Source organism: Equus przewalskii, chromosome 12, assembly GCF_037783145.1.
Source record: "Equus przewalskii isolate Varuska chromosome 12, EquPr2, whole genome shotgun sequence".
Classification (NCBI taxonomy): domain Eukaryota; kingdom Metazoa; phylum Chordata; class Mammalia; order Perissodactyla; family Equidae; genus Equus; species Equus przewalskii.
The window spans coordinates 9,146,831-9,162,811 of record NC_091842.1 but is presented as its reverse complement, the minus strand read 5'-3'; the positions used below and the strand labels follow the sequence as shown (position 1 = coordinate 9,162,811).

Sequence of the window (15,981 nt, the reverse complement as noted above, 5' to 3'; positions counted from 1 at the left end):
AATAGGCTGTAGTTGCAAGAGGGTGGGCCTGATTCACCTAGGATGCAATCTGGTCTCTGACCTTTATGTATAGCCTCAGGTGGGCCATGTAACCCTCTATTTCTTCATTTTAAAATTGAGGGTAGCAATACCGACCTTGCAAGGTTGTTCCGAGGATGTATAGAAAGTATCTGGCACACTGTACACCCTGGATAATAGTACCGATTATCATTATTTCCCTTTCCCAACTTCTTTCCTCTGCCACTTTCTCTTCTTCCTTTCTTTTTCATTTCTCTTTCTCCTCTACCTATACCTTAGGTTGCCAATGGCATAGACATTGGCTGAACCACCTCGGTGTTATTTTTAAGGTCAAGAATAATATCAATAAAACAAGTTGTTAGAGTTGGAAAGGGTAAATCATTATGGAATGAAAAGAAGGAATGGAAGTGTGTAAGAAGGGCAGGAAACAAAACAAGTGAAAAGAAATCTGCTCAGGGGGGAGAGGAGAAGGTTGTGCATAAGGAAGTACTGAGCAGTGAGGTACAGCTCTAAAGCAGAGAGCTAGGCAACAGCCTGCGGAAGTCTGGAAGCTTGAGATGTAAACTCCTACACTCCTTGGAAAGCTGACACTTTCTAGAATTCCCTGTCTCAACATGGTACGCCTCGCTGCAAGAAAGATAAGATGCATGTGAGAATTGTTAGAAATATGGGTTTTGCTCATGGAGAATCATAGCAAAATTCAAGTGGTTTAATCTAGTTAGAAGACGGTGAATTGGATTTCTTCAGTGTTAGTGAACTTAGAGAGTCTCTGAGTTAGTGGGTCCAGTACAGCCTGTGTCTGCAGATGAGTTCAGATTTGATGAAGTGGGCGATTGGGAGTCGTTATGGTTGTCTGAGCTGGGGGATGACTTGGTGAAAAACAGTTTTAAGAAAGTTAATCTTATAGTAATATCGGGAACAATTTGAAAGGACAAATGGAAAGCTGGGAGATCGTTTAGGAGGCAATTTTGGGAATCTAGGAACAAAGATGAAATGGAGACGGATAAATTGAAGAGAGACCTGTAATGGGCCAATCCACTGGCATGGAGATCTCATCGAAGTAGAGAAGAAGATGAGCCTGGAGGATTAGTGTCGCCATTTATATAAAAGTAGAAAAGGAAGAGGTGAATTCTCTTTCACAGGTGTGGATGGTGTTTGTACTGTCACGATACAAACCATGCTGACACCTCCCGAGCCTTCCCTCTTCTGGTTGAGGCGGTGGTTCTGGCGGTGGCTGGAGGGCTGGCCCAGATGGCCTCTGAAGCCTCTCATCTCTATGATCTGTGCCTCTCCCTCTTGTGATGCTCTCTGCACCCATTTTTTGCACATTCTTTAAGTTCCCTGATGATGTCATTTGTGGTCATCTCTGTTTTTTGTGTGTGTGTGAGGAAGATTGGCCCTGAGCTAACATCTGTTGCTAATCTTCCTCTTTTTTTTTTCCCTCCCCAAAGCCTCAATGCATAGTTGTATATCCTAGTTGTAGACCACCCTAGCTCTTCTCTGTGGGATGCTGCCACAGTATGGCTTGATGGGTAGTGCGTAGCTCCACAACCAGGATCCAAACTGGCGAACCCAGGACCGCCGAAGCAGAGCGCACGAACTTAACCACTCGGCCAGGGGCCGGCCCCATCTCTGTTTTTTTTTTTTTTTAACTTCTTTCTTTTACTGAGCAATTGGGACCTTATCATATCCTGTTCCTAACAGTTCTGACAGTTAGAATACTTTCTGTGGTAGATATTTGCCATTCTTTTTCATCTCCCAGGCCCCAGCCCCCTTTTCTAGAGTTTGGGAATCCCCACCTTATGAGTCTAGCAGGAGGTAGCACAACCTCCAGTGTAGCATTTGAAATTCCCAGATATTCACTTTCACAGCGACTTTTGCGCCCACAGCATGGGCCTGTCTGCTGGACTCAGCCAATCCAGGCACCCGCCCAGACTTTGGTTCAGGAGGGAATTAGGTGCGGATGGGGTGATGGAAGGTGGATAAAACTCTGGCAGAGGGTCAGAGGATCAAAGCCTAGGGTGCCAGAGGAGTGGCACCAATGCCAGCGTCCTGTGCCCAGTGAGGGGTGGGGCCGGGGCGCCGGTGTGATTCAGGCTGCTGTCTCTAAGTGTGAGACCTCCGTCTGGATCTCTGGCACTCCTGGCAATTCCCTGAGCTCCCCAGTTTCCTTCGGTTAGCCACAGTTGGTTTCTGTCCCTGGTAGAACAGAACTAAGAATTCTGACTGGTAAACTTGGTTATCACGTATTGTCCATCGCCTGCACATGTCAGTCGGCCTCGTCTCTCCAGCTGGAGTGTAAACTCTTCATGGAACGGTGTCTTGTTCAGCTTTTTGTTTCTCCACAGCACCCAGCACAGTGCTGGTCCATTGGCTTCAATTATGATCGGTATGCATGCTTAACAACTCAAGATATTTTAATCTTACTTCTCCTCCAAAATATGCTCAATTCTAATTTTGCATATAACAATACATTTTTTAATATCTATTTTTCCTTCTAGAGGATAAACTGTCTGGACCCACCCCGTAGCCGAGTGGTTAAGTTCATGTGCTCTGCTGCGGCGGCCCAGGGTTTCGCTAGTTTGGATCCTGGGCACAGACATGGCACCGCTCGTCAGGCCACGTTGAGGCAGCGTCCCACATACCACAACTAGAAGGACCTGCAACTAAGATTTACAACTATGTACCAGGGGGATTTGGGGAGATAAAGCAGAAAAAAAACCCCAAAAAATCCCCCAAAAAACCCTGTCTTCTCTTTGCTGTTTCTACCATGGCTAGCACAGTGCCTGAGACATACAGATACCCGATCTTGGCTGAATAAATGTGTATTAGATCCTCAAGTTGAACATTGTCATCTCAAACTTCACTTGCCGAAAATGAGTTCCTTCCTTCTCTCTCCCCTGAAACCAGCCCATCGCCTGGTTTCCCATCGTGGTCAATGTCACCGCCTTTTCTAGGCTTGTAGCCTGTCAGCCCGAGGTGTGAAGGATAACATAAAAGCATAGCTTATTCCAGGGACATAGATCAGACTTGCCCAACTGGACTAGAAGGCCATATGGAAAAGGAAGAGTCGACTGGCTGGGTTATCAGAGGAGGGAGGGAACAGTCTGGAAACCAACCTGGGACTTGGGACTTCATCCTCAGGTATGCCCCTTGAACCTGCCTTGCTATTATTCTTCCTTTGTGATTTTGTTCACACTGTTTTCTGGAAGATGTTGCCATTCCCTCCCCACAGACCCAAATCCATCTTAGTCATCCTTTATTTTTATTTATTTATTTTTTGGTGAGGAAGATTGGCCCTGAGCTAACATCTGTTGCCAATTTTCCTCTTTTTGCTTGAGGAAGATTGTTCCTGAGCTAACATCTGTGCCAGTCTTCCTCCATTTTATGTGGGACACTGCCACAGTGTGGCTTGACGAGCAGTGCTAGGTCCGCACCTGGGATCTGAACCTGTGAACCCCAGGCCGCTGAAGGGGAGTGCACGAACTTAACCACTATGCCACCGGGCGGGCCCTTATTCATCTTTTAAATTTCAATCAAGCGGCCGGTCCTGATGAGCCTCTACACTCCAGACTCTAGTCACAATTTCTACAATGTTCCTTCCAATTGTTTTTGCAGTGACTTGCATAGCGTTTTAGCTTTTTGGTGTGTCTTCTCCTTAGGTACTTCCTAGTAAGCAACGTCGCTCACGCTTCTCTAAAAGTGCTTCATGGTACCTGGTATAAAGTGAAGCTTTTACATGAGTGTTAAATTGAATAGAGTTCAAACCTGGCCAGCTTTTGCTTGAAGCCACAGCTGCTTTGCATCAAGAGGAGCTTTCCACTGGAGTCAAAGCGACCTCTGGTGGCTACGGGATAAAAGGCTACAATCAAAATGCTGGTGTTCGGGCTGGTGAAGCGAAGGTGTCGGCGCTGGTGACCGGCGCGTGAGGGTAGCATTGTCTGAAGCCCTTCTCTGTGTTGAGGGAGACCTATGTTCTGGGTGACACAGTGTAGTGGCGAGGAGCGCAGCCGTGCCCCACTGCCTGGGCCTGTTGAGTAATCATAATAACAACAGCAAGTTACTCAACCTCTCAGTGTCTTGTGACTTCGTCTCTACATAAGTGTTTGGCTGCTATTCGCACAATGAAACTAACTTGAGGAACCACCCAAAAGGATGGTTTGGAAACGTCTCTCTGACAGTTTCACTCTGATCGAGTATTCTTACCGTTGAGGGATTTACAAAAATTCATACTCCCCGCCCACACGTGGGCGGATAAATAATTCCGTGGTGTGAGGTTTGCAAGAAATCTGCAGTAATGGTGGTGGGAGGCAGAGCTTGCTCATTTTTTATTTTTAAAGAAATAGAGAGAGGAAGAATGCCTCGGGATGACCAAGGAGGGGCCCCCGAGCCAAGCAGGGCTGGGCAGGCTTCGCACTGTGATGTATCATCATCTTTGTCCTCAAAATATCTGGGAAAAGCTGGGAATGCTGTTAAATGGGGCACTTCCTGGAGCAGCTCCCTCTGCGGTGATGAGGCCTTCTGGAGAACTCTTTTCTTCTGAGCTTTCTCAGCATGTGTGGACAGTTTTTGAACTGTAAACTGCAGAATTAAGGCTAACTTGTTCTGCTTTTTGAATCATCTTGTGCAAAAGGAGACTCTTTTCGTTTCTAAGCAAATCTGTTACAGATGGATAATTTCTCAAGAAACTAGCCCCGTGCCTGGAACTGGTCAGATTTTCAGGGTATAAGGAGGATCTATCTGGATCCTGGTGATCCTGAATTCTTGGACTGTTGCCTTCCTGACCCAGCTACCCCAGAGCCCAAAGGGGGATCTGTACGACAGGAAGGAAATATTCCAGCAGGAAGAGGAATAGTTTGGCCACAAATCTCAGTGTAGACCTATCTTGTGAACTGGATCAGGCCACTTCTGGTTTTTGCATCTGTGATCTAAGCCAGTTAGAAGCAGGCCAAATGGCCATTTTTCTCTAGTTCTAAAACTGTATCTTGGTTTGACAAAGCTTTCCAGTTGCACAGTGAGAGTAGGAAAGGAAAGAGGAAAAACTGACCGAGGTGAAAAGAGAGCATCTCTCTAACGCTGAGGGTAGTGTTAGTGAGCTGCCTGTGCCCGGCCTCCTTTCCTCTGGGTCTTGCCCTGGTTCCCACTGGCCTTCTAAGGAGGGAGGAAGACCTTCCTTGCAGGCTTGATTGGACTTGGGACCCCTCATCAGCCTCCTGGGAGAAGAGAAATCTTGAAGAAGTCGAATATAAAGAGAGGAATCCATTAGGAGGAGGCGTCAAACAGCCGCATCTCCTTTGAACATCTCAGCACATCTCATTGGAGGTGCCAAGATGCCCCTGGACTGACCCCTGGAGACGGAGACAGGAATGGGAGGGAAGGGCAGTGAGGCAGCCATTAGTATATGTGGAATGACTGAGGAGTGAGTAAATGAATGAATACCTTTTCTGGATTTACTCTCAAAAACATCATAATTAAAATTTGCTCCAGGGAAGTCTAACATAATTTTAGAGAAAATGATAATGTGAAGGTTCTTTTGGTTCAAGGTCTAAAATCTATCTTTATTCACCACACTGGGCTTATTTAGGAAAGTTGTGAAGGCTTATTTAAGCTGGAGGAAAGATAAGATTCTAACCAGGCAAAATGATCACTTGTGATTGTTTTGTTTCGTTTGAAAATGTTTGTGTTACCAGAATCACATAATAGCAGGGCTAGGAGATTCTCGAAAGATACTTAGTCCCGTTGCTAGCGAGTTATCCCATGGATACACGAGCACCTGTGCACTGGGATAAATATGGGAAGATGTCCATCTGAGCATCGTTGGTAACAACAATGACAATGTAAAAAGCCATGAAACAACCAAAATGTCCATCAGCGGTGGTCAAGGAATTGTAGTACATCTATATATGTAGCTGGTAAAAGGAATTAGGGACAGGTGTGCAGGATGCGTCATTAGCTAAATAAAGCAAGCTGCAGAACACTCTATATAAAATGATCTTATTTGTGTGAGAGTAAAGAATATTTTAAATATGCTTATAAGTGCTTAGCAAAGTTCTAAAGAACACCCAAGAAACCGGGGGCCTGTTCAGTTCCCGCTTTTGCCCTTTCAAACTGTTTGAATGTCTTACTATGAGCATGTGTTCTTTATCATTTGAAAAAGTCACTTCGTCTTATACCCTGACTGCTGAAGCATCGCCACCAAGCAGTCATCCTGGCTGTCCTTGAACACTTCCAGTGATGGAGAACTCACTACCTCTTAACTGTCAGACAGTGTTTTGACTAAGAACCCCCAGATGATAATTAGTTCCTAAGATATTATTTAGGTTTCCGGAGATCTGTCAATCTTATCTTTAGGTTTCTGGAGCTGGACAGCACACAGTTTTGACAGCTAGTTCCTGGTATTTTTTCAGTTAAATTTTTTTTTGGAATATGTGAACAGAAACGAATTGGGAAAAGTATGTCTTCTGGCAAGAGCCTCTAAGATACTAGAGGAAGAGAATAAACGACTTTTCAGGCCACCGTTTTCAGGAGGATATGAAGAGTCTATGTAACAAAAGAGCCTGTCTTCAAGGAACCTGATATGTGGATGGGGGTTGGGAGGGTCACACGCAGACTCAGAGATAAAGAGCATATGAGAACACAAGCTTGTTATGTACCAGGAAAAAGAAAAACCGGTAAATACCAGATCGAGAGAGATGATGTTGCCTGGCTCCATGGGGAATGCTGGTTGGAGGAACTGGACTCGGTTGGGTTCTGAGAAGCGGGGAGGGGGACTAGGCCCAGGGGATGGGGGCGTTTGGCAGCAGAAGGAAAAGGCTTGAAGAGAGATGGGAACCCACAGGGATGGTGAGCGTGAGTCAGCCAGCCCATCTGAGTGGGTGCAAGGTGTTTGGGGGAGCCCTCTCCTCTTTTTTGAGGGTGATGCTCACGGGGAGAATCATGCTTGCAGAGCCCTGGGGGCCAGTCCTGTGGACTCACCCATGGCAGGTCAGCATGCCTGGGCCTGTGGGTGTATGTTTCCTAAAGATCCCTTTCACTGAGAGGTCTGGGAACCGACAGGATTGGGATTTTGTACTGGGTGAGACGTGGAAAGTAAAGGCAGGGACTGTTTTGGAATATTCTTATTTATTTATTATTATTTCTTAACATTTTTACTTGTTAATGTATCAGAAGTGAAAAGGCATATAATCCAACACAAAAATGGTGGACTCCCCATATGGGTCTCCTTGTGGGTACTGCGTGTGGCTGTCACTGTCCAGTGCATAATGAAAAAATATTTAAAAACAACAAAGAACGAAGGTTTTTCACTGCAGAGCATGGTGGGGGGATTGGATTACATTCATTCGACACCTCTGTGCGATTCCTCAATAAATTTGGCCTGCATGCCATACCCCCCAGCTTCTTGGTTTTCAGAAAGATGATCTAACTAGGGTAGTTGAGCCCGAGTTCGCTGCCTCTCATTCTCTCTCATTCTCTTTCATTTTCTCTCCCCCTCTCTCTCTCTCACGTGTCCACTGCTCACACACAGCAGCCGGAAATGACACATTGAAGTGAGTCACCAATGCGGGTGTGAGTCACCCTGTAATTGGGGAAAGTTCTGTCCTGCTAGGTCGCGCAGCCCCTTGCACTCCTGCTCCTAAATATATTGGAAAATTTTGAAACCACTCCATCCTCGCTCTAGTCTCTCTCACCCACCGCATCCTTTTGGTCCCTAAAGTGGGCTGAAGTTGGATGGTCTTGGCAGCGGTGCTAATACAGCAAGTGGAAAGGCGAGAGGGTGTTGGGGGTTGGGCAGCCACAAGGTGGCAGTGTGGGCCCCGCCATGCTCCCCGCCCAGAGGGGTATGACAGTCAAGTGGCCAGACTCCTGAGATGCAACGAGACAGACCACAAACACTAAAAGCAAGTTTAAATAAGACATTTTTCTTCGTAGTGTTCTTTCTCTCTAACAACCACACAAGGACAAGGATATGATAAATATTCAGGCACACCCCTGGCATGCCCCGCTCCCCACCAGGAGATTGGAGCCAAGAACCAGGCACACAGCTCATTCTTTCTTCCTCTATTCCTATAAAACAAAGTTTGTAGGAAGCAAAAACCTGCTTCTATGAGTAAACAAGTCACCTACACTCCAAAATAATATATGCACACTCTTTCTAGGGAGCGAGATGGCCAGGTCAGGGTGGGTACCTCTGAGCTGGGGAAGGACGGACCTGGAAATGAAAGTGTGTCTCTCCCGTTGGCCTTCTTTGGCCTGCTGCCAGCCTCCTCAGCAGTAGCAGACAGTGCGGGAGAGATGGCAATGTGACTGGAACACAAATCGTTCCTACCAAGCACACAAAAGCTCCTGTAAGCCTTGGAGGGCCCTCCCGCCAGGGTCTCTGTGGGATCCGGGTCTGAAGACCCGGCTGGGCAGAGCCACGAGCAGAAGCAGCTGCGCAGGTGGTTCTGTGAGTTTTCCAGTCTGGTTTGGAGACCTTTAGGGGCATGTGCTTCCGAGGTCTCTCCCCGGGTCTCCACACTGTGGGAGTTTTTCCTGAAGGTCCTCTTTCCTACTCCTGGGAGAGGCTGAGGTCTAGGAGGCAGATTCAGAAAGATTTCCCATAAAAAAAAAAAAAAAAAAAAGCAAATTTCTTCTCTTTCTCCAAAGAGATTAATTAAAATAAAATTCTTGTTTCTCCAGAGTTTCTTCTTTTCTGAGACATCTTCAGTTCTGCAGGCTTCTTTTCCTCCGGTCAGGGCTCCATCACTTGACCCAGGAAAAGGACTGTTCCTGAGGATGAAGAATCATGGGAGATGAGAGGAGCAGCGCAGTTCCCCAAGCTCCGTGCTTCTGGGTGAACTGAGATGTGAGAGGCCTGAGTCGCAGCTGCCTTAGTGACAGCTAGGACTGGGGTCCTGGCACAGTGCTCTGTCTACGACAGGGTGCTGCCTTTGGGGAGAGAAAGTGGAACAGAGATGGACTTCTTGTCTGGAGTCCTCTTGGGGTCGGAGGGGCTGTCTACACCTGTCTAGACTGGTGCCCGGGACGAGGAGAATTGGGGGGAGCACCATGGGGTGTCACAGGCCCCCGGCTCACCTGTGGGGTTGTGCCGCACCACAAAGAGGAACGGTCTGTCCATGATGATCTCCTCTGGGGCCATTCGGGCTGAGGCTACGAAGCCTGGAAGAGAAGGGACAACGTTTTAGAACAGAGGGACGTCGGCACTGGTGCCTGGATTGATCACAAGCAATCATTAACACCAGCCTCTGTCTGGCTGCAGCCCAGGCGTGGATTTAGGAGGCTCAGTTGCTCTCCTGGACGTGAACCTTCAAAGCTTAGCGGAGTCCTTGGAGGCCTGGCTTTCTCAGGAGTTTGGTCTCGCTCACAAACATACATTTATCTAAACCCTTTTAGGGCGTATGGATAGCAGGTTCCTTAAGTTGACTAGCCACTGTGAGAACAACCTGGCCTTTCCTTTGGGACGCCTTGGGCTCAGCCTCGTGGGGCCTCACCTGAGCCTGACCCACCTGTAGAGGAGGACGCCACCGTGCCACTCTCGGTCACCTCGATCTTCACTTTTTGCAGGGCCTGCGATACATGGAGAAGCTCTTGATCTGAAACAGAGGCGGATACCAGAGTAGATCAGCCAGGTTTCTCGGGGCAAAGCTCCTTTGTCCTCTTCGGAGCCCCACGGTTCACCAGGATAAGAATGTGCAAGGACAGCCCCTTACTGGAAATGCTCGTGAAGTCCGCCTGGTTTGGCCTGAACATGTCGGTCATCCCCAAGTTCTCCAGGGGCCTCCTGAGGTCCACTTCACTCTCCAGGGAGAACCTGTAGGCAGGAGCAGGGAACAGCTCAAGCTCAGTCAAGCTCAGGCCGCCTATCCCGGTCCCTTATCCTGTATCCCCCCAGCAGCCCAACAGGATGGGGACTGGCATGAAAGTAGAAGAGAGAGACTGGCTCTTTCAGATCTGTTTGCAGGTCGCTCTCCTTGCTGGAGGTTTCTAACATCAATGAACATCTTTTTGCAATCTCCCCACCCCCTCAAACCTATGACTAATTACTTTCCTCAAATAAGGCAGTAGTTGCAGCATAAATTTAGCCAGTCTGGCTGGGAGACCAAGGGCAAATTCTCTTGCAAGGGTGTTTGAACAAAATCCGGTCTGTACACTGTGTTTCTGTGTTCCTGAGGAGGACTCAAGTGGCCTTGGCTTTGGGGCTCTCTGCTTCCCATCAGGGCACCACTAATTACCTCGATATTTGAGAGAGAGAGAGAGAGAGCACGCTAACCAATGGAATTCTCATCTTTCCCAGAGCCTGGCATTACCGCATCTGGAAATTTGGGGGACGTGTGGTAGGAGGCTTCCCTACAATTCTGGAATTACTCAACCTCAGCCGATTCCACCCTCTTTGCTTCTGCAGAAGGATTTAAAAATCTGCTTTGCTGGAAGCCCAGCTAAAGCTGCTCCGTCTGCAGACGTGATCCCTATTGTCTCCATTGTGACTTGAGGCGGTAGGGGTGGGAGTGGAGGGCGTTCATAAAAAGGTGTAGACCGCTTTAGCCCCCCACTTCCATCATTCCTCTGGCTCTTCTTTTGGTGGCTTTTGCTGGATATTCTGAGTGTTGGAAATGTGGGGCATGGTCTAGAAAAGCTCCCCGCCGCCCTCCAGCAGACACCGGAGGAGGGTGGATGAGAGGAATCTAATCAAACCCAGGCCAGGGTGTTTCCCATCAGCCTCCCACACACTTCCCTGCCCTGCATACGTCACATGTGGGAAACTCAATATGGGGGTGGTGCATTCAGGAGAGAGGGGAGGGGGAAACAGAGGGGCTTAGGATCTTGAACAGAGTGATGAGAGCAAGAGTGGCTTACTTGGGCAGAACCAGGAGGCGGACCACTCTGGTCATACTCCTTTTCCACTGGCTGATGAGCTGGGCATCCAGAATGTTGGTGAGGGCAGAGAGAGGCACCTCTTTTTCATAGGGAGCGGCAATGAACATGCTGAGGGTGTCCCCGTGGTAGGGCAATTCCAGGATGTCGTAGTAATGGCCGTCAGGGGTGGTAAACTCAGCTGTGGAGACACCAAGATGGCGCATTGCAAATGGCTTCAGCTCTTATTGATTCTGACCCAGCGCTGGGTTTTCATCTAGTCCTCCTGTCCCCTCCACTCCTTCTGGAAGCCAGCTCTCCATCCTGGCTTTTGAGGCTCCCCCACCCACTGCTCCTCTGTTCAATGTTTTTATTCCCATTTCTCTTCTCTTTTGCCAATTCACAGTGTCTTGTGGTTTCTCTGTCTCGTTTTGGCCTTCTCTACCTTCACTCCCCACTCCCAGCCGCTAATTCATTCCAGTCCTCGTCTCCTGAATCTCGACTTCCCCATAGCCCTTCCCCTAGCAGGATTCGTGGGCCTCAAGTAATGACACGAGAAACACCTGAGGACAAGAGACAGGAGTCATGTGGTCAAATGTGGGCCTGAGGGAATTTCTGGATTTCAGCTTCATCTTGCATGAAATAAAGCTGCTTTCTGCTGCTCCAACTATCCCAGAGTCTCCTACTTGGGAGGTCTTTGTCAAAGCTGGGGTGCGTTCTAGGGTTCCCCTCCCTGAGAGGGGAACACCTCGGGGATGAGGGGCCATAGTTGTGGGACTTGGGGAAGGGGGTCTTGCTCTTACCATAGTTGAACTTGTTGGTCTGAGCCATCATGGACACAGAGGCGGTGCTGCCGTCGGACTTGTGGAAGAGGCGGTGGTGGGTGCCCGACTCTGGGAAGGGTGTCTTCCACTGGCCGTTGAAGTAGAGGGCATTCACCAGCACCAGGCGCGTCAGCTCGTCCACGGCCCCTTCGTCAAGTAAGTCGCTGATCATGCCTGTGGGAAAGCCAGGTGATCAGGAGGCTAGATATTTTGGAATCCTCTAGATGGTGCCCTTTAGCTCCCTGTCCTCAAATGGGTGTGTGTCTGGTGAAGGGATCTAGTCAGAAGACAGACTCTGGGTTTAGTGAACTCTCTACCTGCTTTCAACCTGTTCTGTCTTCCTAGGGGTCTCAGACAGCCTTCCAGCTCAGCACCGTTTCTTGGCCCTGGGATCCCGTCCAGGATCAGACCCGGAAACTTAAATCTTCTGTTACATTGCTCCCTAAGCTGCAGTCTTGAAGGACTGTGTGTGTTCTATGTCATGGTTCCTACTGTTGTAAAATCTCTCAACACTTTTTAGGTATATCTTTACAGTTGGTTCATGAGGAGGCCTAACTGTGAAAAATATGACAGTTTGATGCTTAAAGCACTTGACCTTCTGTCTATGGAGAAGAGGATGCCGCAGGGGAGAGGTTGGGATATTTGGGACTTGTAAGTCCCCTTTCTCGGCAGGCCCTTGGGACTGGCCTCCGTTCCCTGCCTGCTCACCTTTTGTGTATTTCTTCACCCAGTCATTGATGATGAACCTGGCTCTCTCCACCTCTGAAAAGTCCACCTGCTTGACTGTGGTGTGGAACAGCTTGAAGAAGCGGGGCATGAATCCCTTGACCAGCTTCAGATCCCGCTGGACAAAGATGGCGTCGGCGGTGGTGATCTCGTCCTTGTTCCACGGGCCCATGAGCTCCTTGTACAGTTGGCGGAGGGCGGGCGCCATGCCCTTCTCTGTGCCAAGACAGGAGGAAAGGACACGTTAGGCTCATGTTGAGCCAGGGTCTCCCGGCCCGGCCGACTTCCTCCATGAGAGGCCCAACCCTGCCCACGTGTTTGGGGCTCTTCTGCTCTCCCTGGGCTCTCTGGAGGGAGATTTTGTCCCAAACCTCAATCTCTTCTGCATTTCCCTCTTTTTTCCTCAAAAATCTCAGGTCCTAACCCTTTCTTTGCGTTAGAATATTTTTCTCTGTTTACAAGTCACAAATCCTAAACTTTTTCTTATAATAATAATAGCTACCAAGCATTACACACGTGGAATTCTATTGAGTCCTTCCAGCAGCCCTGCGTGGTAGGTACCTTGGTTGTCCCCATTTTGTAGACGAGGAAACTGAGGTTCAGAGGGGATAAGGTTACACGGTCAGTAAGTGGTAAGGCAAGGCTGTATTACACCAGACCCATTGGCCTGTATGCTTGGGACTAGTCAAGGGCCCAGTGACATGGGGTGTGGCGGGGAGAAGAGGCGGTGGTCCCTGAGGCGTGGTGGTACAGGAGTTGGCTCCGTTAAGCTGGAGTCAGCCCTTCCCCGGCCCCTGGTTGGGTAGACCCCTGTCCTGTGAAGATTCCCCGCCTCCCCGCCCCCACGCCAACTCTCACCGTCAATCTTGAACTGCATTGCCTCTTGGATCTGCTTCCGAGTCTCTCCTCCCGTTGTCAGCTGCAACATGGCCAGCACCGAGGCCACCCCGTAAGGTGAGAAAACCACGTTGTGGTCCTGGGAGGCCTCCACCACCTGCCGAAACACCTTCACTCCAAAGTCTGTGGCCAGATGGGCCGCCTGGGACTCGGGATTGTAGGAAGCGGACCCTTCACCAAAGATGAGGGCCAGGCCCAGGGCTAGGCAGGCGAAGACTGGAGACATCCCCATCCTGGAGCAAATGAAAAAGGAACTCGTGAGGGAATAGTTCTGGAAGACTGGCAAGCGGGGAGAGGAGATGGCATCCCAGCCAGGGGCCAGGCTCGCCTGTCACTGGCAGGTGATAAATGAACACGAGGGCAAAATTCATTAAGAGCATGATGAGTTCAGATTCTGAGGCTTTCCCCCTCTGTCTCAGTGCCAGGGCATCTTAAGCGAGTTTCCGCCTTTGGGAATCTTGGAAACTGCTGGCACCACCCTCCAGTATGTCTCCCTTCCCCTCCAGGAGATGAAAGGCTAAATTATAGTAACATCTCTGACTTGCGTGATGCTTAAATTCTCTTATAATGCTTTCACAGCTGTTGTTTCATTCAACTTAGCAGGCCTGAAAAATCCCTTTCCTGAGGCGGGAAAGGGGGGAGGATCTTGATGGAGAGTGACTGAGCAGTCGAGGCCCTTGTTCCTGGTGGCGGGGTAGTTGGTGGGGCCTGACCTCCTTCCCTGCTCCCTCCGTGATCCTTGCTATGATGAAGTCAACTCAACGCTGCAGGTCTCCCCCGTGGAGGGAAAGCAGGGGAGAAGTGGGGATCTAGGGCGCAGGAGATGCTGCCGAGAGGCGCTCTCCGCCTTCCTCCAAGGCGAGAGTTGGAGAAAGTTTGCTTTCCTCTTACCTGAAGTTCTCAAGGTGCCTTGTGACTGGAGGTCTGTCCTGCTGCTCTGGCGATTGTGGCGATCTGGCTGCTGGAGGAGGAGGAGGTGTGGCTCCTGGCGGTGCTCCCGGTCCTGCAGCCAGATGTAGCTGTGCTCCTTGGGACGCTGCTGCCTCCCTTTTATACCAGATGTGGGCAGGAAATAGATGAACTCATGGTTCAGCCCCACCCACTTTCTGGCTCTGGAAGTCTGAACAGCCGGGCCCCTCAGCACCTCCCTGAGGCCTGTGTGTGTGCGTGCTGCTCTGTGTGTACGTGTGAGAGGGCTCAAGGACAATTGGGCAAACACCTATTGTCTTGGCCCAGGGGTTTCCCCGATTTCCCCCCACTCTGCCTGTGTCCCTCCCTGCTATGCCAGCTTGACCCCTGGCAGTGCCAGACGGCCCCAAATGCCCAGTGTTTGGGATTACCTTTCCCAGTGTTCAGCTTGGGGAAGAACAGTTCACATTTTCTCCTTTTCCTTTGGAGAAACGGATCACCGTGGAGTTGTCAAAGAAGCTAGCGATCGTGTGGACTTTTGTCCACCAGCGCCGTCTACCCCGTGCGCTGGCCAAGCGACGAAGAACATCCCTCCCTCCTCTTGGCCACATCCCAGTGGCCAGAGGGCAGGGAGCATGCCCTGTGATTGTCTGGGTTTGACTGTCTAGGACAGGGGCCTGGCAGAGGGCTCCCCTTCCGTCTTTCCCTCTTCCCTGTCAAGTGCCTGCCCGTCCTCAGATGATGCGGGGCTGACTCCCCCACGTGTCCAGACTCTTGAGGTGCCCCCAGGCCTCTCTTTGGTGTCAACAGCCCTGTCTGGCTGGGGTTTGAGGTGTGCTGGGTGGGGTGCTGGAGGCTGAAAGGGACCAGGGCAAAGCCTTGGCAAGGAATCAAGGGCCCATGTGTAAGTTTCATTTCTCTGAGCCGAGGCTATGATGGGGACAATTATGCCTTATCCTTTTCCTGCAGACGCAGACACTCGGAGGGCGGTAGCGGCGGGAGTAGGGATAGGAGTGAGGGTGTCAATTCATGGTGGGCTTGTGGGATATGCTTCTAGGGCATTTTGCTTAGCAGTGGAAGAGTGACCCAGGAATTCTGTAGAGGGTAGAAATCGGCTAGGGGCGAGTGTGTGGGACCAGACCAGTGCACTTGGGGGCTTGGCAGGGTCAGGCACCCTTGGCCGTGTGGCCAGGATGTTGCGGACAGAGTGGTGACTGAGGTGCTGCCAGAGGGGTCCTGCGGTGGGAGGGGGATGGTGCACTTGACCCGGGGGTCCACACGCTGTCTTGCTCTGTGTTGGTGGTGGGTTTCGGCTGGGAGTAACCATGGAGACAGCTGAGGGCAGAATCACAGGAAGTTTAAGTGGGTGGAAGTGTCGGGATATTTGTTTTGGATTTTTTCAGTAAACAGATACCAAGGGCAACCACAGCTGGATGGCTGTTTTGAGTTTTCTCTGCCTCCGCCTGTGCTGTCTCAGTTGCCCCCGGGAGTCAGGTGTGGGTGTGGGGTGTCTAGGAAAGGGGGGAAACCTGGGTTGGAAAGTTCAGATCACCGACCCTTATGGGACTGTTCCCATGCGACTCTTCTTGTTTATGTCCTTGTCCTTTTCCTAGCTGTGGTTTGGAGTCCCTGAGAGAGCATTAGTCGTGGGGAGAAGGCACTGACCCCTGACTTCTCTCAGGTGGAGAGGACAGAGTACATCCCCCAATCCATCCATCTCCTACCCCCAGAAGTGCCCCCAATGCCTTGCCCTCCA

General features: G+C 50.1%; 1 protein-coding gene across 1 annotated transcript; it reads right to left on the bottom strand.

Annotated features, from left to right (window-relative positions):
- Positions 1-7,123: 7,123 nt before the first annotated feature.
- SERPINE1 (serpin family E member 1) lies at positions 7,124-14,811 on the bottom strand. The gene is made up of 10 exons (XM_008507923.2): positions 14,657-14,811; positions 14,208-14,363; positions 13,278-13,549; positions 12,402-12,635; positions 11,673-11,867; positions 10,873-11,071; positions 9,729-9,829; positions 9,525-9,611; positions 9,094-9,177; positions 7,124-8,787 (listed from the first exon to the last, which is right to left on the bottom strand). The coding sequence occupies exons 3-10, from the start codon at positions 13,546-13,548 to the stop codon at positions 8,750-8,752; spliced, it is 1,209 nt and encodes a 402-aa protein (XP_008506145.2). The 5' UTR covers position 13,549; positions 14,208-14,363; positions 14,657-14,811; the 3' UTR covers positions 7,124-8,749.
- Between the last annotated feature and the right edge of the window lie 1,170 nt (positions 14,812-15,981).